The 18,815-nt window shown below is 46.9% G+C and overlaps 1 protein-coding gene across 2 annotated transcripts; it reads right to left on the bottom strand.

The window, feature by feature from the left end:
* Positions 1–2,641: 2,641 nt before the first annotated feature.
* Positions 2,642–18,052, bottom strand: LOC106809303. 2 transcript variants are annotated; one of them, XM_014812343.1, is made up of 4 exons: positions 17,470–18,052; positions 10,549–10,707; positions 8,216–8,329; positions 2,642–4,424 (listed from the first exon to the last, which is right to left on the bottom strand). In XM_014812343.1, the coding sequence occupies exons 1-4, from the start codon at positions 17,637–17,639 to the stop codon at positions 3,722–3,724; spliced, it is 1,146 nt and encodes a 381-aa protein (XP_014667829.1). In that variant the 5' UTR covers positions 17,640–18,052; the 3' UTR covers positions 2,642–3,721. The 2 variants fall into 2 exon arrangements, with proteins under 2 accessions (XP_014667829.1, XP_014667830.1); XM_014812344.1 differs by lacking the exon at positions 10,549–10,707.
* Between the last annotated feature and the right edge of the window lie 763 nt (positions 18,053–18,815).

Genomic DNA, 18,815 nt, shown 5'->3' with positions numbered 1-18,815 from the left:
TCTCTCTCTCTCTCTCTCTCTCTCTCTCTCTCTCTCTCTCTCTTCTCTGTCTCTCTGTCTCTCTCTCTCTCTCTCTCTCTCTCTCTCTCTCTCTCTCTCTCTCTCTCTCTCTCTCTCTCTCTCTCTCTCTCTCTCTCTCTCTCTCTCTCTCTCTCTCTCTCTCTCTCTCTCTCTCTCTCTCTCTCTCTCTCTCTCTCTCTCTCTCTCTCTCTCTCTCTCTCTCTCTCTCTCTCTCCCTCTCTCTGATGTTGTAGAGGCTGGGCTGTCGCGCCAGGTATAGGCGCCTATGCCGATCAGACAGTTGAGAGTTGGCTTCGCACGGCGAGTCAAGCGGCGCCGTACGTCCGACTGCAAGGCTCCATGTATCGATTGTCACATTCACTCTGCACCGCTCGGGCAGAGCGTGCGTCGCCGACTGGGCGGACGAAAATCATTATGTCTGAACTAATGAAACAAGCAGGAGCCAGGCAGACTAAGTAATTCATCACGAGAATCGCTGGTATATGATTGCGCGAATCAAAGCTCTTTAGCCGGAAAACACTACCATGATTACTCGTCATACGGCGGTGCGGGTGAAATTTGGGAAGTGATACAAAAACCGATATTAGAAAATATGTTAAATGATTTTCATCGGCGACATTTCAGGCATATACCACTCAATAAATATACATAATGATGATATATATATATAACTCTCATATATCACAGTATTTTTGGGTGTTTAAGAAATCGACTAGTACGTGCAAGCTGACGTTATTTAAACACCGACTTTAGAAAATTACATATATACATAATAACGTGTTGGCGACGTATACATATGTATATATATATATACATAATGATGATATATATATATATTACTCTCATATATCACAGTATTTTTGGGTGTTTAAGAAATCGACTGGTACGTGCAAGCTGACGTTATTTAAACACCGACTGACCCACATCTGACATGTGTGGGGCATGACGTCATCAGGACTACCGCGCGCGTGCGCCGTTACGAATATGGACACCGCCATCATCGCAGACTCGGCATGACAGCGCGGAGTCCGTCACCGATCGACACGGTAATTAGGCGGATTCAATAATTAGCTATGGTTCGTATTAGAATCTTCCGTGTACGGGCACGTGTTTACAGTAGCCTATAGGTGGTACTGCTGATGACGACGATGACTGTGTTATAAGGCGACGCGCTAGGGCTGCAGGTCATAATGATCTATGAATACGCGCATTCTATGACGGCGCTTCGCAATGATTACGTCAATAGAGGTTTGTACGGCAACTCGCGATTATCTAATTCGGATGACATTGTGAATGTCACACCGTATGGCTATCCGAAAAACCCTACCCAAGGCAACGATGGAAATTTTTATCACCCACGAAAAAATGGCGCCATTCCTTCGAAATGTCGATAATGGCAGCACTGTCGCCTCAAGTTCTCTCTAGCGTCACCTCGCGGTCATCGTGACGTAACTATAGGTTCACCCGCTAAAAGAAGCGAAGGTTCTTACGAGGAAGTCAGTGCGCTATGTAACGCGTAAATCTATTGTGAAAATGCAGGTGCCATGGCGGCCTCATGAACTGTCGCATGCGCCAGAGCACTGCCGCTTCTATAGCTAACTATAGCGGTGTCGTGCGAGCAAACGAAAGATCAAACGGCACCGCCAGCGGCAGGCACATCGCGTGGCCGTAACACTATAACTAGGGCGGCGATTCTAACGGCCATGCTCTAAAACATGACGAGATCGCGTTACACTAACCGTAGAAAGCGCTATCTTCGTTGGGTATTATTTTTTTTTAGTATAGTTGAATATTTTGCTTCTCATGCAGCGATAGCAATAGGTAAATTATTGCTCACGAGTACAAGAATAACGTATTATATTACTGTTATACGCTTACACGTACTTGCTAGCAATAATTAAAGTAATACTTGTAAGGGAATTACACTCGTGTATATCAATAATCAAATGGCGTATTTAAAGGTGATAAGGGTTAACTCACGATAGCAGTTGAGGAGCGAACAGACGGAGGGACAATTTAAATAGGACGATTTTAACGAGTGAGAGATATTGAATAACTTTTTTTCTGTGCGTGTGGACTATAAGTATAAGAAGTAGTTTTGCGATTATTTCGCGCATACACACACGCGCGCGCCCGCCCGTATATATATATATATATATATATATATATACATATATATATGCCCGTGAGCGTAACAAATGCGTGATGTACACCTATTAAGACCATGTACTGGCCCGAAGTGTCGAAATTTAATTAGTTCTCGCCGAATCTTAAGTGTACCACACCAGGAGTTACGACGGACAACTACTCTGGCGTTGCTAATGTTTTCTAGATCATCGGACTCATATGGGATTGAAATCAGACAACAAATCGCATCGAATGTTAGAATACTGATAAGATGGAATATAGCAATAGAATGAGAAACCCCGGGACTAACAAACTGTTATACGGTTGAACTTGTAGTGGGTTAATTTTTATGGGGTCGGAGCAGAAGACCACCGTGGATCTCACACACTGTGCCAACAGCTATACCTCGCTGTGACGGTGTGTCACGCTCTGCCCACGGTTACTGACCGTTGACATGGACACTGGGTAACTATGCTAAGTTAACTCAACTGAGTAACATCCCGGTGTGATTCACGCAAGAGCGCATTTATTCAGCGTGCAAACACTGTTATTGGAACGGAACGCAAACACGGACCGCGACTGCGCATGCGCGTGTTAAACTCAGTTGAAATCCCGAAATTGTTTGTAATCTTTAAAACTCATCAAACCGTTTATTATCTTTTCAAAACTAGCTTGCCACGAATCTTATAAAATAATGTCGAATTAGCGAGGCAGGCAAGCAGGCATAGGCATGCAGCCATTACAATTTCGACGAAGAAGTCTATTCCAGATCCAGTTTAATTCTTACTCCCTTAACGACAATCGTTTACCTAGATGCGTGTTTCGTGTAGCGCCGTAAAAGTTACGCAACGTTAAACATTTGATTAACTCGGTTTTATGACACAACCCTATAACAACCGACTGTCACGTTTTCTGACATAAACAGATAAAATGTATGCCATTCCGATTTATATTACATTCCATCGCCTTAAAGCGTTATATCACTGTGGGTAAACACTTTATATACATTCCTCTGCCTCATTTGCTCCAAGCTGTTCGCAGCTCTCCATTCTGACATCGTAAAATCCACGCAAAATCAGCTGACCGGCTCCAATATTCGTCCACTAAATACATGTATCGCCATCTGGCGATAACAACGCCACACTCATGGGTATGCACACTCTGGTGTCTTCCTGTGGCAAGGACGAGAGCATTGTTGAGTTTCGTGTTCTCGGCAAATGCCCACCAACCTCTATGCTTACTAAACCTCAAACAATTGAGTGTCAAACATCGTGATGTGGTACAAATATGGCTGTCGCAGTACCGATATGAACGTAAACGTGCCATCTGCCGGCGCAATCTCGTTATACAGCTGTCGCAGTACCTGTATTTCTGACGTAGAATAAACATTGCTGATGCAGTACTAAAATTGCCGACGCAGCACAAACGTTTCAAACGCAGTACTTATACGCCCGACGCAGTACTAAATGTGCCGAGGGGAAATGCCGACGTCTCCGACGCAATATTAACGTTTCCGACGCGGTATCGACTTCTCTGACGCAATATCAACATGGCCGACACGCACTATCACAGTTCAGGATTCCGAGGCGCGCTGGCACGCCCTCGCTGCGTCGGCGGCGACAGCCGCTGCTATCGACCTTTCCCCTTCCTCGGCCTCGTACGGCGAGATGTCGTCGGGTAATGCCGGCAATCTCTCGACCTCCCGCGTGCGGTGCATGTGCCGACCCCCCGCTCCCGCCTCCTCTCTCTCGCCGTCCCGACACCGCCGTGCCAGCTGCGTATCCGACTGGGCCTGGTGGCGCCACTCAACGGCGAGGTGGGGCGACGCGGCGCGGTCGTGGTAGGCATGCGCGTAGCAGTAGCTGTGGAAGCCAGGCATGTACTCGGTCTGGTTGCCGAACGTCGGGTACGTCGGCGAGTAGTCGCTGATATCGTCCAGCCGACGCTCATCGTCATCGCCATCGTCCTCGCCCTGCTGCGCGTAGTTCTTGCTCACGGTGAAGTTCATCCCGGAGTCGGCATCGTCATCGTCGTCGGTCGCCATCGTTGCGTCAACATCGTCCGTAATCGTCAACTCGAAGTTGTCGGCGCGGAGGGACACGTCAGCGTCATTATCTGCGTCTGCCTCGTCGCACAGCGTCGCCGCGTCATCGCCGAATGAGCTCTGGAACGTCATCTGGCCAGTGACGCTGGTCAGTGTGTCATCCCTGGCAACGATACCACGTGACCGCGCGGCGTTCACATCATCGGAGCGGACATCCGGCTCGTCGACATTCCTGAAATAATAACAATAATAATAATAATAATAATAATAATATTAATAATAATAATCGGGTTATGGCAATTATATTGCTTATTGTGCAGCGTTGTTTTCGTCTCGTCCCATCGCTGCTACTCATCTTTACTTATTGCGTTGTTTTTTTTATCTGCGCGAATCGCTGATATCCTAGCAGTATTACTGCGAGACAAAGAACGCACTATTGGTTAAACAATTAAAGCTCGAAGTGAGAATCGTGTCGATACGTGAGGCTCAGTCCACGCGTAGATCGTAGTGGCCGAAGACGTGCGAAGATGCGCTGTGTATCATTAGCTCATGCAGGTCTCGCTGTATGGTGCGTGCGTGCGTACTATTTAGAAGGATCGCCACGCAGCCTGATGTTGCCGTGTTTTTGTCGACGGTAATTGATTCGCCCCAGACATACAAAAGGAAATAAGTCGGTATTATGAGCGCGCATGTGCGCGTGCACGCGCGTCAGTGTGTGCGCGCGGGCGTGTGTGCGTGCGAACGTCAGTGAGTGGGTGTACCGTACCCACGTATATTATTTTGACGATCCGTCTAACGCAGCGAAATATGGACGGGATGGGCTTCGATTACGTAATTTTTATTTCAATTGATGCCCAATTAAATATTTTTCTGCAGTTCATCGAGAGCCTATATATATATATATATATTGTAGTCGCTGGATAATTTTTGCTGCCAGACAACTGTGCGCTATAGCTTTGTGCTATGTGCGCCGTGAAATGGATGCACAATTGTAGTGTAATTGTGTGTAAAAACAGGAATAAAATTAGAATAGAGGGATGTAGTTCACAACTGCCGCTTCACCGTATATTATTTACTCACTAAAAGAACGTACAATCACACAGTGTAAAATAAGGTTGCGCACTACACAGTTAATTTAGCAACAGACGAGGGTGAGAACGAGAGCCCCGTGTCTCTCGTGCGGGCTCTTTTATACCCCCGATTGCAAGATGAGTCGCGATACCACTACCAAATATGCTTCTCCCAGTCCCTGGTGGCTACAAGGAAGTCCCCTTATTAGCGCCTATGGACAGTTCTAATGTGATGACGGAATGAAAGGCCATTGGCGAGTCGGGGTTGGAGATGTGCTGCGCCCCCTCGGCAAGTTAAGAATAGAGGCGATATAGATAGCCGTAGATGTGTAATGTGTGTGGTGTTGTTCAGCGTGAAAACTAACGGTGTGCGGTTGCACCCCGGTTGGCTATTAGTAGCGGTGTATGTGTCCAGCAGTCCAGAGATAGATCGTTGCTTCTAGCCCGCTGTTATGGTGTAAAATTAGCATGTGTCTGAGCTGGTACTAAAGCTGAGAGGGTCTATGTCCCCCGGGGTACTGCCGGAACGTACCCTGGTACTATCTAATATGCCGAACCGTACCTCGTCTACTCCACTAACGAGTCTAGGGAGTTGCCTACGCCTACTCCCTAACCCGAACCCTAACCCTAACCCTAATCCTAACCCTAACCCTAACCCTAATCCTAACCCTAACCCTAACCCTAACCCTAATCCTAACCCTAACCATATCAAATAGTGACCAGGGTACGTTCCGGTATACCGGACCGTACCCAGGGTACGTTCCGGCAGTATCCTGGGGGACATAGACCCTATGAGCGGTACTAAATGCTGTCGCGGAATGACATCAGCGTTGCTACATTTTCCTCTACGCCGGGGAATGACCCATCGTCACTGCAGCTCTGGTAACGGAAGAAGAGCAACGGTAATGTCATTTGCCGAAATGGTAGAATATCCTATTACTTTAGTCAAGTTTGATGTGAATTTAGAAATGTGATTAATGAAGAGGTAGCATAGGTAGGTAGAAGATTAGTTGGTAGGTAGGTATAGCCGTTAGCAGTGATTACCGGAAGGCAGGAAATGCATTAGGATTTAGAACAGCAAAATTTGTAAACAAGATGACAATCAAAATGCGAAAAGTAAGGAAGCATAATAATGAAGTGCAGTAATAACAATAGCATGCAAAGCAGAATTACAGGAAAACTTAGCGCGAAATGTAGCGGCTTGCAAAACAAAATTGAAGCGCACGTGAAAGCAAAATTTATGGCAACAGCAATAAAAATTTCAAACGTATAAGCAGTAACTTAAACTGTTATGAATAATGTATAACGTATACGTAATAAATACGGATTAAAGGACGAGAAAATACGGCAGTGCAAACACAATACATAGACATAGGAAATAAATAGGCAATACATAGGTAATAAATAGGTAATAAATAGGCACTAGATAAGTAAACAAATAGGCAAAAGCAGGAAGTCATGATTCTGGGCGCTGATACGTGTTTATGGAAAGAAGGGCTGGGAAAGAGTAGGTAGAAGAGTAGAAGAAAAAAGAAACGCAGTGCCGAAAGGGAAAGTAACGAAGAAGAATTTGTAATAAAAGAGTAATGGAAGGAGAAAGAAGAGAGTAGAATAGTAGTTCGGATTAAAGTGATGTTGAGGCCGACGGCGTTGATGACGAGCCGACTGGTCGGGGACGAATCAGGTCGTCCTGTCGTCCTGGTGTCCTGGTGTCTTGGCGTCCTGGTGGCTGCTGGCGGCTCTATTGCTCCTCGAAAGCGACTCCCGGAAATGGCGCCTCCTCCACAGGCACCCTCGGCGTGACCGTGGTGTCCTTGAGGTGGACCACAGTGGACCCGGGATTATGCTTCCGGAATTTAAGGCAATCCTGCAGGAAACAACTCCAGCTGCTGTAGCAGAGCTGTTCCGCTGTGCCGCCATAAATTAGGCGAGGCGTTGGGGATGGGGGCCGGCCGGTGAGGTAGCGGACGCTGCCTCCCTCCTTCCTCTAGCTGCCCCCGTTGGTGGGTGTCTTCCTGCGGGCCAGCGGGGAGGATGGTGGCTGCGTTGGTTCCATCCATGTGATGCTGGGTCGTCTGGCACGGTGTGGTGGCTGTCTGGTGTGTACTGCTGGTAGTTACTGGTAGCCTGTGAAGATGTCTGTGGCCGTTTTACGGAGTGGGTAGCATAATGAAGGGGAGAGAAAGAACGGGTTACTACAATAAAGTATGAAGCGTGCAAAGCGGATGCGAAAATAAATCCCGTGAAAACTAACGGTGTGCGGTTGCACCCCGGTTGGCTATTAGTAGCGGTGTATGTGTCCAGCAGTCCAGAGATAGATCGTTGCTTCTAGCCCGTTGGATGGATGGATGGATGGATGGATGGATGGATGGATGGATGGATGGATGGATGGATGGATGGATGGATGGATGGATGGATGGATGGATGGATGGCTGGATGATGGATGGATGAAGGGATAGATTAATGGATCGATTGATGGGTGGATGGGTGCATGCGGGCATGCGTGCGCGTTTGTGTGTGCGAAAGAAAGAGAAGGCACAAACAGTACAGAGCTTTAATAAAGGCAAAGAAAAAGAGCGGGAGCGCGGGAAGAGTCAATGAAACGGGTAATGTGCGCGACAGAGAACACACAGTACGAGAGAGGTACAGTGATGGAGAGATTGAGAGGAAAAGAAGATATGAGGTCTTGATTCGTACCCAGAAAGGCGTGCTCACACAATTACTGAAAACCCCACATAATTACTCGCAATGTAATCACAAATCAACAAATCCCAAAGGCATACGCAAAGGCGTAAGCGCAATCACGTTCAAGAGCAACATCTATGAAAGATAGAGCGATGGAAAGAGCGCGAGTGAGCGAGAACAAGTGGGGAAGAACGCGAGATATAAAGAAGAAGAAGAGAGAGAGCACGCACATGATTGTGTGTGTGTGTGTGCTGCGTTCGTGTTCTACCTGCTTTTGCACTCGGTGCGCCCTGCGGTCGATTGGTTTCCTCCAACCTTCTTCTGTGGGGACTGCTCGATAGATGGCAATCTGTCACAGTTATCTGAGGGTTTGGCATACTCTCTGAAATTGCAACCAAACGTAGATTTATTCACAAAATACTTGCGCCATTCGTTAAAATACGTGCGTTAAAAACCTAGATTCAGCGTAACGGCGTATATCACAGGGAAACTAACAGTCGAAAATATTCAACACAATACACGATCTGATATATGTGAAGGAAACTACCCTGCTATAACGCTAGAAGGAAACCGTAGGAACCGTAGGAATTCGGCTTTTCAGACTGAGGTTTAGATAGAAGACTGCGCTTTCGTGTTCAGTCGACATTAAACCGTCATCCCGTACGACAGCTGTATGAGAGCAAGACTTTCACACGCACATTTCCGTTTTCATCTCGACTTAAAGGCATACTAGGCCCATTGATTATGCAATGTTGACGAATGCTAGAGTAACTGGCACCTTGTGTAGTTAATAATTACATAACCTTACATCCAAAAGCGTATTAGTTTGTCCAATATCACTGCTGGTTGCTAATAAATGTCTAATTGAAATCCGCAGTCCAAGAAATTAGTTGTTTACAGTTTCAAACCGCTGCCGGCGAAGCGGGTGTGATGCAGATTTATAGTGCACCGGACATTTTCGCACGCATGCTCGGCCGTACGCAATGCTATCATCAGTGATTTCGTAAACACGGACGCTCGTGATAAGGAACTTTTTGTCAGGGCTGTCCATGTGCGTCCGTGATTAGTACTTGTGTTTTACACCATTTCCATGTTTAGTCCGTGGCCGTGGTTACACCGCTGACACCTCCATTTCATCTGCATGGCGTCCAAAACATACAGGCCGCACAAATGTTTACGTCATCGATTGACTCCTGGATGACATTTACGGCACGAATATCAACAATCGATTTCAAGTCTTGCTTGTAATGTAACCAGCAGTGATATTGGACAAACTAATACGCGTTTGGCTATAAGGTTATGTACTTATTAACTACACAAGGTGCGAGTTACTCTAGCATTTGTCAACATTGCATAATCAATGGGCCTAGTATGCATTTAAAGTAGCACGTGAAAAAACGCAAGTTTCATGAGATCCAGTTATACAGCGTCTGATTTCATTATCCACCTTGTATTATGTTGCTCGTGAGCCGCACTCCCATTTCTTTTCCGTGTTAACTCCCCTAGTGCTTTTAAATCCCTTTGACTGCTATATAACTCGTCTGCACGTTCTTTCTTTCCCGTTCCTTATCTCCCTTTCATTCTCCGATCGCTCGTTCACACACGCTGTTTCTCTTTCTCTCTCTTTCTCTCTCGTGCGCACTCTTTCGTTATCATTCTCTCTTTCTCTCTCTCTCTCTCTCTCTCTCTCTCTCTCTCTCTCTCTCTCTCCTCTCTCTCTCTCTCTCTCTCTCTATATATATATATATATATATATTACTGCCTTCCCGCCTCCGTCGTTCACATTCGTATACTTTTCTCAGTCGCATGTGTGATCTATGACAAATTCGTTTAACCTCCGCCACATATCGCGGTATCATATCGCAGCAGCATCACCTCCGCACGCCGCCACGTCGCCACGCGTGCAAGCCGATACGCGATGTCTCATTAACGGGGCGATCCGCGGTGCCGCCACCGCGTGAAGCCGGAGATTGCGATTCTGTCGCGTCGGTAAATGTATCTTGTCTGCTGACTCGCGGCCCGTTGTGTTGCGGATGCGTCAGTATACAGACTGACGCAACAGCTTCAACTTTTGTTGCGGTGCACAGACAGTGTGTACGGGGTGTCGGGTCGAGACGCCTGACGCAGCACCGTTACCACCGTTTACCCTCACACCAAAAGGGTGAATGAAGGGTGGTAGCTTTATAATGGGGTCGGTATTTGTCGGTATATATTAAAAGTTGAAGCTGAAGGGATATAGTAGGGTGTGGTAGCTGTAGCTTTGAGTGGGGTGAAGTGGGGTAAGTGTGGTAGGTGTGTGGCGGGGTGTGGTATAGGTGTAACTTGGGGTGGGGTGAGGTGGGGTAGGTGTGGTGAGTGTGTGGCGGGGTGTGGTAAGTGTGTAGCGGGGTGTGGTAGGTGTGTGGCGGGATGTGGTAGGTGTAGCTTGGGGTGGGGTGAGGTGGGGTGGTAGGTGTGTGACAGGGTGTGGTAGGTGTGTGGCGGGGTGTGGTAGGTGTAGCTTGGTACGCGCGCGCGCATACATCCATTCTCCTTGTCACTCACACACTCTGCTGCTCTCGCTTTCGCCCCTCCCTCTGTCATTTTCACGTGCTTACCCACCTGCCTGAGTCCTCCACGGACTTTAAACTGTTGGCAGAGTCTGGGCTGGCCAGCGGCGCCGTGGCTGCGGCAGCGGCGCCAGAGTTCATCTTTACGTCGCCGTTTGCCTGCGTCGACTCATCACTGCTCGGCTCGGACACGACTACGACCACGGCGCTCCTGTCACAAGCAAATTCCCGCCATTATATGCGTGCATTGCGTTCGGGGGCATCGCATCATGCCAGTAACATATCTGATTAGTTAGTTAATAGAGGCAGGGCGGGAAGCAGGGGCGGTGCGGAATGTCACGCAATCGTGACGTCATCCTATTACATCTCATCGCTTCTTTCGCGTGCAGCAGATGTAAATTCTGGAACGAGGACCCGTGATAATTAGTTAAGAGAAGGAGGCCAGCGGTGTTTAGATTCTTTATTGTTCGCTCGTCTAATGCGAATTTCGCCCAAGCAGGTTTAGCGCGTGTGCATGTGATATTTCCCATTGCGTTTAGTGAGACGGCGCCACTTGTCCTGTTTTCGCGCCACCTGGTCTATTTGCGCGTCACTTGTTCTGTTTGGCACGCCACCTGTCATTCGCCGCCTACCAACATGCAAATACTTGACGTTGTTTATTTCAAATATCGTTTCCATGACGTCAGTGATTTAGTTAAATTTTAATTGTTATGTGACGTGAAAAGCGCTTGTTAATTATAATCAGTCAACGGCTTGTAGAAAAGTAAACACTTTACGACTATGTGACACTGTTCAATGAAGCAGGAGCTGAATAGATGCACGCTACTAACAGGAACACTGGCACGTGAACATGTACGAACGAGCCGAACAGCGCGTGAACGAGGTTTAAAATGCCATTTTAATCTTATATTAAATATGACGGATGACGCGAAATAGGATTAGCACGGACGCACTACAAGCGGCAGTTAAACATCGTGAGTGGCTGGCGAAGAGGAATAGAGACGGGAGATTTGGGCGAGTCTCGGTGCCGATGTATGGCTCTCGTATACGCTGTCCCCGACAACCTTCGCTAATCAATGCAAATCGGCGCTACTGACAAATCCATCCAATAAAAAATGTGACGCAGTCTCAACTTTAAATGTTCGAGCTCGAGCTTAAATTCGCGGCCGTATAACATGTGTTTTGCATAAGTGCGTACGTGCGTGTGTGCGCGCGCGCGTGTGTGTGGGGGGGGGGGGCGTCGCCAGTCAGCCAGCGCTCTTTCATGGGCTACTGACAGGACATAGAGCACTGCAGAACCGTAGTTAGCATTTGTGTGAATATCGTCACCTCGTGCTTTACTATGTTTCATAGACCGTAGATAGCAATTTCACACACAAAGCCATCCGAATTTAGTTTGCACAACAGAACCTTTACATTGTTCACATGTAGGACGCGATGTCAACAATTATGAAACAATCGTCATACATTTGTAGGCATGCGTGGCCACTGGGAAATGACCACAGAAACCGCAAAATATAGTGAGTGACGGACTCAGTTATTGAACATAACATGTTCAAACAAGAGCAGGTATCCCCGCATAGATTTATATGATAACATCCCATCCGTAGACCTCACTTAAGAAATAGAACGAATACCTTGCATGTAAGGTGTCCGCTGCATATGCCAATCAGTACACAATCTGGCTACGTTAGAGTGCATGCGCAATATCTCACCACAGGACCTATATTTTCTGATGAACATGCATTTATTATGGTTATAGGGTATCTCAGCATAGATTTCTAAAATATATTTTTATATGTAGACCTGTGTTTATAATTAGGAAAGCGCCCTAGCCTGCAGGGTGCAAAACTCTTACTTCATCCCCTCCCGTTTTTTCACTGCCTTTCTTGCCCCTCGATTAGACTCCTTAATCTTCTACCGCCCTCAGCTATCTTCCCTGCCGTCTGTCCTCAGTCTCCCACCCTTCTATCACTCAACCAACTATCTTATGCAGTTTGCTTCAGTCCGTTCTGAGCGCCTGAAACGGTGCTCGCGCATGCGCAATATCATGAGAAGAAGAATATTTTGCAAAAATTATGCATTTAAAATGAAGAGCAGGTATCCCAGCATAGATTTATATGATAACATACCACGCGTAGACCTCACTTAAGAAATAGAACGAATACCTTGCATGTACGGTGTCCGCTGCATATGCCAATCAGTACACAATCTGGTAACGTTAGAGTGTTAGTGCATGCGCAATATCTCACCACAGGAGCTATATTTTCTGATAAATATGCATTTATTATGGTTAGGGGGTATCTCAGCATAGCTTTCTGAAATATATTTTTATATGTAGACCTGTGTTTATAAATAAGAGAGCGCCCGAGCCTGCAGTGTGCAAAACTCTTACTTCATCCCCTTCCGTTTTCCCACTGCCCTTCTCTAGAGAGGAGAGAGAGAGAGATTCGCTTGACTTTCATGTATCGTATATAAAGTTCATTGCCTTGCTCGTGAAACATGCATGCCAAAACATCCCTCTTATACCGAAAGAAGCTAGAGGAACTTGATGGTTATTTGATCTCCATGTACCCGTATGTATAGAGACTAGTGGCTACATCCCTGAGTGGTGGATGGTTTCTTCACCACGTCCCAGGAGACGATAACTCTATAACGCACAATCTATGGCTCTAGAGGGGCGGAACCGGCGCACATAACGTTATTTGCACGCGACGCCTGCACACTGACGCGTGCAAATCCATCATCTGTCCACCTTGCATCATTTCCTCTTATCCTACTCTTTACCTCCCACTCACTTTCTATCTCTCTTTCTCTCGCTGTCTGTCTCTCTGTCTGTCTCTCTGACTCTCTTGCGTGTTCATTCTCTCGCGCGCGCTCTCTTCTACCTTCTCTCGCTGTACGTATGCGTGCGCGCGTGTTTCTCTCTCGCACTTCACACACTTTCTCTCCCTATTTCTCTCTACCTCTCCCTTTCACTCTCTCACTCTTTCGCTTTCTCTCGCGCGCACAAACACCCTCTCCCTATTTCGCCCCACAACTCTCTCTCTCTATCTTTCGCCTTTTCACTCTTTCTTTCTCTCTCCCACCCTCAGTCTCTCCCTCTTTCGCCCTTTTCCCTACCCCTCTTGCACCGCAATATAAGCATTGTCGGGGGCGGTCGGGTAGTAGCGTCAAGAGTTTTCCGTACGCTGATGACGTCAACAATGACGCAGATATCACCGCAGGTTACACACAGCCCGCCGTACGTACGTACCACTGCCACGGCCACGCGTCAGAGAAACAAGGGTTGACGTGCGGTTACGCTGACGTCACCGTCAAGCTGACTCCAAGACGTCAGTCCACGTCATGCATTACTCTATGCGGCATTACTACCCGTGCGTGCGTGTGTGAGTGTATGTGCGTGCGCACGCGCGCGCGCAGCACTTATACTACTATACGGGACCCCGTTTCTATGGATACGAGTGGGCAGTGCGTGTGCGGACCGTTACTAATTTTGCGCTCACTGTTATTGAGTTTTGGCGAGGGTAATTGGCACGGTCGCCTGTTAGCTGGACGGGGCTTTGGTTGGGCGTGTATATTGGGCACATATGTTACTATGTGTATCGATCAGGAGTAGATAATAGGAAATTCCCTATTATCTGCTCCTGGTATCGATGAATATGTGGGTGGTGTGTGTGTGTGCGTGGCGCGCGAATACGGGCAAGTATTTGAAAGTGAGTACGTACGTATGTCAGCGTGTGTATGAGTAGGTATGTTTGTATATATGTATACGTGCGTGCGCGGATGTGCGGAGAGCGATCAAATGCGAGCGTGTACTTGCGCGTGTGCGTGCGTTCATGTGTGGGCGAGATGAGAACAACTGATGCAGAGAAAGACAGGCAATAGAGAGAGAGAGAGAGAGAGAGAGAGAGAGAGAGTGAGTGAGTAAATGAGTGAGTCGATGAGTGAGTGAGTGAAGGAGGGAGGTAGTGTGTGTGCCCGTTGTACTAAGCCGTGATGTAATTTACTTGTGTTCTAGGCTCTTGCTGTACTCGTCGTGACAGGCGTTTCAAATCCTTCCGGGGCACCTGTGTTGTGTTGGAAAGCGAGCTTCGGCCAGGGACGCGAATCTGTTACAGTCCTGACACGGATAACCTGATTTTCATAGATATGCGTTCCTACGGTCGAACTAAAAGCGATTTCAATTTATAGCGGAAGAGGCGTCTAGAAATCGGGGAGTCATGATTAACAATGGAACAGCAGTCTAGAGCGTCGATATAGACGATTATAGACGTAGATAGTAATAATATATTAATTATTATATACGTCCATGGGGTAACGATAACGACGATAAACAGACATAATTGCGTTGGCAGTCGCCCCCAATATACTAGCTAGATTAATTTGTAGTATCGTTTATTTACAAGCGGCGAATGTTTTCATCTCGCCCTCTACGTAGCTGATTCATCTCGGGCCTGATCTCGCGAGACTTGGCGTGAGAGTGGCTGCGATAGCTCTCACTCGTGTTCACATGCGTTCGCTAGATTCTTTTGTAATCACGCAGCGTTGATCAGAACCGATATTTTTTCTAAAAGCAGCTGTGATATTTTTTGCGTTTGCTTTGATGTCTTTACACCGAAGCATAAGCTTTTAAGCAAATCGAAGACCCCGCGGTGCTACCTGAAAAGAAACTATGGAATGAAGCGTATAATGCAGCTATATGCATGTCAATGCAAGCTTATTAATGCAGCTTCCTGTCCCAGGCTTCTCTACGTAAATAGCTCTCACAGTGATTCGTAAATGTTATTAGCGGAATAGAGAGTAGAGAAGAAGCTACATGTAATGCTTGCAGACACGTACAGGTAGGTGAATGGGATGTAGGGAAATCTATGCGGAGATACCCCCTAATCATTTTAAATGCATATTCATCACAAAATATAACTCCTCTAGTGAGATATTGCGCATGCGCTAACAAACTAATGTAGCCAGATTGTGTACTGGCTGGTATACTCAACGGGGACCTTACATTCCAGGTCTTCCTCTTATTTCTTAAATAATGTCTACTGATGAAATATTATCATATAAACCTATGCTAGGATACCTCCTCTTCATTTTAAATGCATAATCTTTGCAAAATACGATTTTTCTCGGGAGATATTGCGCATGCGCGCGCATCGTGTTAGGCGTGCAGTGCCGTCTGAGGCAAACTTCATAATATGGCTTGCTGAGAGGGAATGGGGATGGCAGACTGAGGAAAGGCGGCAGCGAAGATAGCTGGGGGCGGTAGAAGAAGAAGGAGGCTGTACGACGGACAGGGCAGGCAAGGAGAACGGGCAGGCAAGGAGAAAGACGCGAGGGCATAAAGTAGGTGTTTTGTACTCTACATGCTAGGGCGCTCTCCTATTTATAAACAGAGGTCTACTGATAAATGTTTATTAGGGAAATCTATGCTGAGATACCCCCTAACTATTTTAAACGTCCATATTCATCACAAAATATAACTCCTCTGGTAAGATATTGCGCATGCGCTAACACACTAACGTAGCCAGATTATGTAATGGCTGGTATGCGCAGCGGGGACCTTACATGCAAGGTGTTTCTCGTATTTCTTAAATGATGTCTACTGTTGAAATGTTATCATATAAACCTATGCTAGGATACCTCTTCTTCATTTTAAATGCATAATCTTTGCAAAATTCGATTTCTCTCGGGAGATATTGCGCAGGCGCGCGCACCGTGTTAGGCGTGCAGTGCCGTCTGAGGAAAACTTCATAATATAGCTTGCTGATGGGGAATGGGGATGGCAGAATGAGGAAAGGCGGCAGCGAAGATAGCTGGGGGCGGTAGAAGAAGGAGGCTGAGCGAGGGACAGGGGAGGCAAGGGGAAGGGCGCTCTCCTAATTATAAACAGAAGTCTACTGATAAAAGTTTATTAGGGAAATCTATGCGGAGATAGCCCCTAACCATTTTAAATGTATATTCATCACAAAATATAACTCCTCTGGTGAGATATTGCACATGCGCTAACACACTAACGTAGCCAGATTGTGTACTGGCTGACATACGCAGCGCTGGCGACAGATATCCACATAATGTGGTAACATCAAGAGCTCATAATAGAGAGATAGATTCTATTATGAGCTCTTGATAACATCCAAGTTTTAGGCCATCTCGTCCCCCGGCGGTGGCCTCCAGCCCCCGTCAGCTCACCCCGACAATAACCCTTCCGCGACCGAAAATAGTTCTTTTTGTTTACGTATTTTAGTAATGCTGAAACAAGTTACCATGGTATATGCCGATTGTATTACCCATAGCCATAGATATAACATTAAATAGGAAAAAAACAAGACAAGCGCCAGTGCAGCGCTCGGTAAGTTATTAGTAGCACGTTATAGCGTTGCCGGCGTTATATTTGTTTGACGGGGGCCTAAGGCCACCTATATAGAATTGTAATAATAATGTATGCTGGGGGCCCAAGGCCACATATATAGTATTTGTATGACGGGGGCCTACGGCCACCTATAGAGTATTGTAATAATAAAATAGTGTATGATGGGGCCCAAGGCCACATATATAGTATTTGTATAACGGGGGCCTAAGGCCACCTATATAGAATTGTAATAATAGTGTATGATGGGGGCCCAAATCCACATATATAGTATTTGTATGGCGGGGGCCTAAGGCCATCTATATAGTATTCTAATAACAGAATAGTTTATGATGGGGGCCCAAGGCCACATATATAGTATTGTATATGACGGTGGCCTAATGCCATCTATATAGTATTGTAGTATAGTGTATGCTGGCGGCCCACCAAGGCCACATATATAGTATTGTGTATGAAGGGGGTCTAAGGCCTTCTATATAGTAGTGTGTGGTAAGCCTTGGTTGTAAGCTATACCGCCTCCAGCAAAGAAAAGTAGGCTGAATCACTTGCACAGTGTATTATTGCGCCAGCGGTGCCCTAGGCCCCCGGTGGCTCTGTGCTTACCGCGGTGTGTGGCTGTTGTTGTGAGTGCTACTGTCCGGTACCGCCAACGTCGTGCTGCAGGCCGTCTCGTTGTTCCACGTCGCTATCGAGTCGTACTCGGCGTTCGGTCTCTGCAGATTTGCTTTGATGTGATCCTCCTCACTGCTAGCGCAGCACATGATCGAACCCATGCTGCTGATGGCACTGCCTCGCTGCTGCTGCTGCTGCTGCTGCTGCTGCTCTCGCTGCAACACACGATTTTAGTCGCAGTTTTAGTTTCCTATGTCCGTCTCAGCGAAAGATGATGCACCGATTCTAAACTAGCTAGCGATGCCACTCGATTAGTGTGGTGTCACCCTGACTCGTCATGGTCAAGTTATGTCTCTGAAGCGCTAGCAGTTCCATAATTTTCCTCCACTCGCTATTACCGAACCGTAAGTCTTGGAATCGTTAGTAGTTTTGCGCTTCTTGACGTATGATTCATTCACCACGCTCTGGCCGGAGCATGTTCTCAAAAACCTTGGTTCGGGAAATGCTACGAGTGAGTATATTGAAACTACCGGTTAGATTCCCATGCACGAGAGCAAGAAATTAACCGCATAGATAGTAGCAAGAGTAGATAATAACACATTGTTAATACATAACACAATGTTATTATCTACTCTTGATAGTAGTGCTCGTCTGCGTCCTTCGTGAATTATCAGACGGGAGCAGAGGCGAGCGCCGCGGTGTATCGCTAATGATAGAATGTGAGTGAGGGTGATTTTGACGCGTCTGTTTGAAGAGAGAGGGATAGAGGGGGGATGCGCATGGGTGAACACGCGCCAGTAGTGCGGGCGGCAATAAGGAGAGATTAGCACCTCGCTGACACTCCCAGGAATGATCTCGCTACTGGTAGGTGAAACTCCCCCACGCGAATAACGTCGTGAGTGGCGAGTCCATGACGATCCAACAGGTGAATGGCGTTGTAGGTAACATTTCAATAATGCTAAATAATAATTAACGTTGTAATCATCATGAACAGCAACAGGTAAATATGACGATGCGCGCCAGTCATATATATCGCCGTCATGATCAGCCCAGGTGAATAACGTCGTAAACGACAAGAGCATAATGTTGTTAGCGGCAGGTGAACGACTTTGTTAATTAAGAGTGAATAATTGTGCAAGCAACAGGTAAATAACGTCGTAGGTGAGTGGTGAATAACGCCGCAAGCGACATGTTAACGCGGTTGTAAACAACGGGTGAGTGAGATCGTCCGTGGCAGGTGAACACCGTCGTAAGCGTCACGTGCGAATTACACAGGGCTAAGACGCACATCGTGTCTCCTGATGTTCGCTGGCAGTGTTCGCTGAAACCACATCAAG

Source organism: Priapulus caudatus, unplaced genomic scaffold (genome assembly GCF_000485595.1).
Source record: "Priapulus caudatus unplaced genomic scaffold, Priapulus_caudatus-5.0.1 Scaffold343, whole genome shotgun sequence".
Lineage (NCBI taxonomy): Eukaryota > Metazoa > Priapulida > Priapulimorpha > Priapulimorphida > Priapulidae > Priapulus > Priapulus caudatus.
Note: the sequence above shows the minus strand (reverse complement) of the source record. Positions and strands in the feature narration are given on the sequence as shown.

Coding starts and splice junctions, on each gene's coding strand:
- LOC106809303 (XM_014812343.1), bottom strand. CDS start 17,639: ATGGGTTCGATCATGTGCTGCGCTAGCAGTGAGGAGGATCACATCAAA. Junction 10,708..17,469: donor AACAACAGCCACACACCGCG/GTAAGCACAGAG, acceptor TGCTTGTGACAG/GAGCGCCGTGGTCGTAGTCG. Junction 4,425..8,215: donor CGCACCGAGTGCAAAAGCAG/GTAGAACACGAA, acceptor TTATTATTTCAG/GAATGTCGACGAGCCGGATG.